At 47.3% G+C, this 2,500-nt stretch overlaps 1 protein-coding gene across 1 annotated transcript in view; it reads right to left on the bottom strand.

The window, feature by feature from the left end:
- LOC119572314 (calcium-activated chloride channel regulator 1-like) overlaps positions 1-989 on the bottom strand; it is a 19,100-nt gene extending 18,111 nt beyond the window's left edge. The window contains exon 1 of the mRNA XM_037919353.1: positions 414-989. Within this exon, the coding sequence (XP_037775281.1) occupies positions 414-620 (207 nt within the window). The 5' untranslated portion in view covers positions 621-989. The remainder of the gene's footprint in view (positions 1-413) is intronic.
- Between the last annotated feature and the right edge of the window lie 1,511 nt (positions 990-2,500).

Below are 2,500 nucleotides of genomic sequence, written 5' to 3'. Positions count from 1 at the left end.
TGTGAAAGAAAGCTTGTCGTTCTATACACTTTGTGGAAAGGGATTGCTGAAAGCGCTGCCTTCAAAAATGAACGAATCTCGAATTTGTTTCTGATATTCGAGACTTTCTGTACTTTGAAATTTGATTAGTAGCTAAACATTCCGTTCCATTAAAATTTCTCAGAAACACAGCTGATTTACGAAGTACAACCCGGTTAGAGCAACAAGATTCGCAGAATGTGCATCTCCTCTTAGTACCATTCAGACGGCGATCATTCCGAATTCTCTTTCTAAAGCATCAGTACGATTCGCAAATTTAAAAGCACCTAATAAAGGCTTAGTTAGTCCAACCACAATAGAACAGAGCTTTCAATGAGATCAACTAAAAACAAAATGGAAAACATCTCTTCGTGCGAAGTGTTAGAAATGCTTACCTTCAAGCCGTGAATGACGTGGTTGCAGTGGTCGTGGGGGACGTTTTCGCTGATGGCCACGGTGAGCCCATCGTAGCCGTTGTTCACGAGTCGCAAGTCGCCGGGAAAGGCCACTGCCTCTTGCACATACATCACCATCATTGTCACCAGCACCAACTTCATTCTGGAAGTCATGCTCCTCATCTTCACAGGCTGCGATGATGTCATTTTCCGATCGGGAGTTGGTGCACACACATCGAATCCTTTGCCTCTTTTACTTCGAGGGGCTTCTTCTCTTTTTAATCTAATATGTCACTGAGATATGGACACTTGCACACAAGGAGAGGTGCACCGTAATAGGTCTGTTCAGTATATCACACCTTCACCATCGGCACACAATAAGACACCACTGCTAGTCCAGAGCGCACACGGAGACGAAAAATAGACGACTAAAGTTCATGTATTAATGCTCCAGAAGCTGCGACGGCGAAGAAGAGGCTGTCAAGTCTCTAAGAGCGAGCGCCCAGTGCGTCCTCTCACCGCGCGCTTTCAACAAGTACTGACACTATGGGTTGGCGGCTCCAGCACGCAGCTACACTGGCTGGTGGCGAGGCGGCCAGGCGCTACCCGACCATCGGCTGTGACTCCGCCCCCTTTTGGATACGGGTCTCCGGACCTCTCCTGCGGATAGGATCTCGGGATTTCAAAAAGGGTCCTCGGTTCTCCTTCGTAAGGCCGATTTGATTTTAAGGTTTTAAAACTTTTCTTTAGTAACAAGAGGTTTAATTACGTAAAACGCATGTGTGAAAGAAAAATGGAAAATAAGAGGTCTGAGGAAAAGTAGCTTCACCGCTGCGAAAGAAGAGCGGTACCGTAGAGCACCAGAGATGGTGGGTGGGAGGAGCGGGAGAGAAAGGGAGGGGGGGAGTGACGTAGAGAGGGATGGGGAGGGAAGGGATACATGGGGGATATAACATGGGGAAGAGACGGGGGAGGGGGAGGAGAAGTGTGCTGTGTAGGGTAAGGGATGGGGGGGGGGGGCGAGCGAGAGTCCAGACACTGCTGCGCTCTAGCGGTGCCCCGGGACACTACAGGGGTCAGCGTGGAGTGTGCACTACCCGCTCGACCAGGTGTCTGCGGTGGCTCGGGGCGGAACAACTGCTCCGAGGAATATTGGGTTTCTTTCGCACACTTAGTCTTCTTCCTTTTCCAGCTTGAATACCCCCCCCCCACTCCTTACTTTTTTTATATACATTAGGTTTTATATTTCTCAATGGAACGCAAATCCCGTAGGTCTATTACAGAAACATTAGCTTAGAGGTTGTGGAATGCCAGGGAGAGATTTTTGTGCCATAAAGAGGGAGAGGGAAAGGGCGAGGGAGATAGGTGCACGACACACACCTACACGAGTGTGTGTGTGTGTGAGAGAGAGAGAGAGGAGGGAGAGAGAGAGAGAGAGAGAGAGAGAGACAGACAGACAGACAGACAGACAGACAGACAGGCAGACAGACAGACAGACAGACAGAAAGACAAACAGACAGACAGACAGAGAGACGGACTCATACATAAATACACACGCGCGCGCGTACACACACATACACATACAGAGAGAGAGAGGGAAAGAGAGAGACATACAGATGCAGAGACAAAGACGGAGAGAGAGAGAGAGAGACAGACTGAAAGGAAAAGAGTGAGGAGGAGGAGGTAGTAGAACGATAAAGAGAGCTCAAATAACAAATAAACAAACAAGGATAGACTCAGTTTGCACGCAAGTAAGACTATACAAACAGAGGGCGAAAAATGGAAATAGAGAAACAACACAATGATAGTGCAGGGAAAGTTCGGGTCGTTCACTAAAATTCACCCAATATAAGAACCAAGTGTTATTCTGTTTCAGCGGTTCCGGTGTACAATGATTAACCATGAAGAACCACAACAGATAGAACTGAATCATCGACCAGAGCATGTGGGATTGGCCGATCTTTCTTTTTGGCAACGTGAAATGACCGAATAGATATTTGTACAAATACAGTCTTACGCTGTACAGTCAGATGTGATTTCCAGGTTCATCGATGTGGAAAATTATATCGATGAGATATTAACGATAA

The sequence above is a fragment of the Penaeus monodon genome, chromosome 1 (genome assembly GCF_015228065.2).
Source record: "Penaeus monodon isolate SGIC_2016 chromosome 1, NSTDA_Pmon_1, whole genome shotgun sequence".
NCBI classification, from domain to species: domain Eukaryota; kingdom Metazoa; phylum Arthropoda; class Malacostraca; order Decapoda; family Penaeidae; genus Penaeus; species Penaeus monodon.
This window is presented reverse-complemented; position numbering and strand designations above follow the sequence as displayed.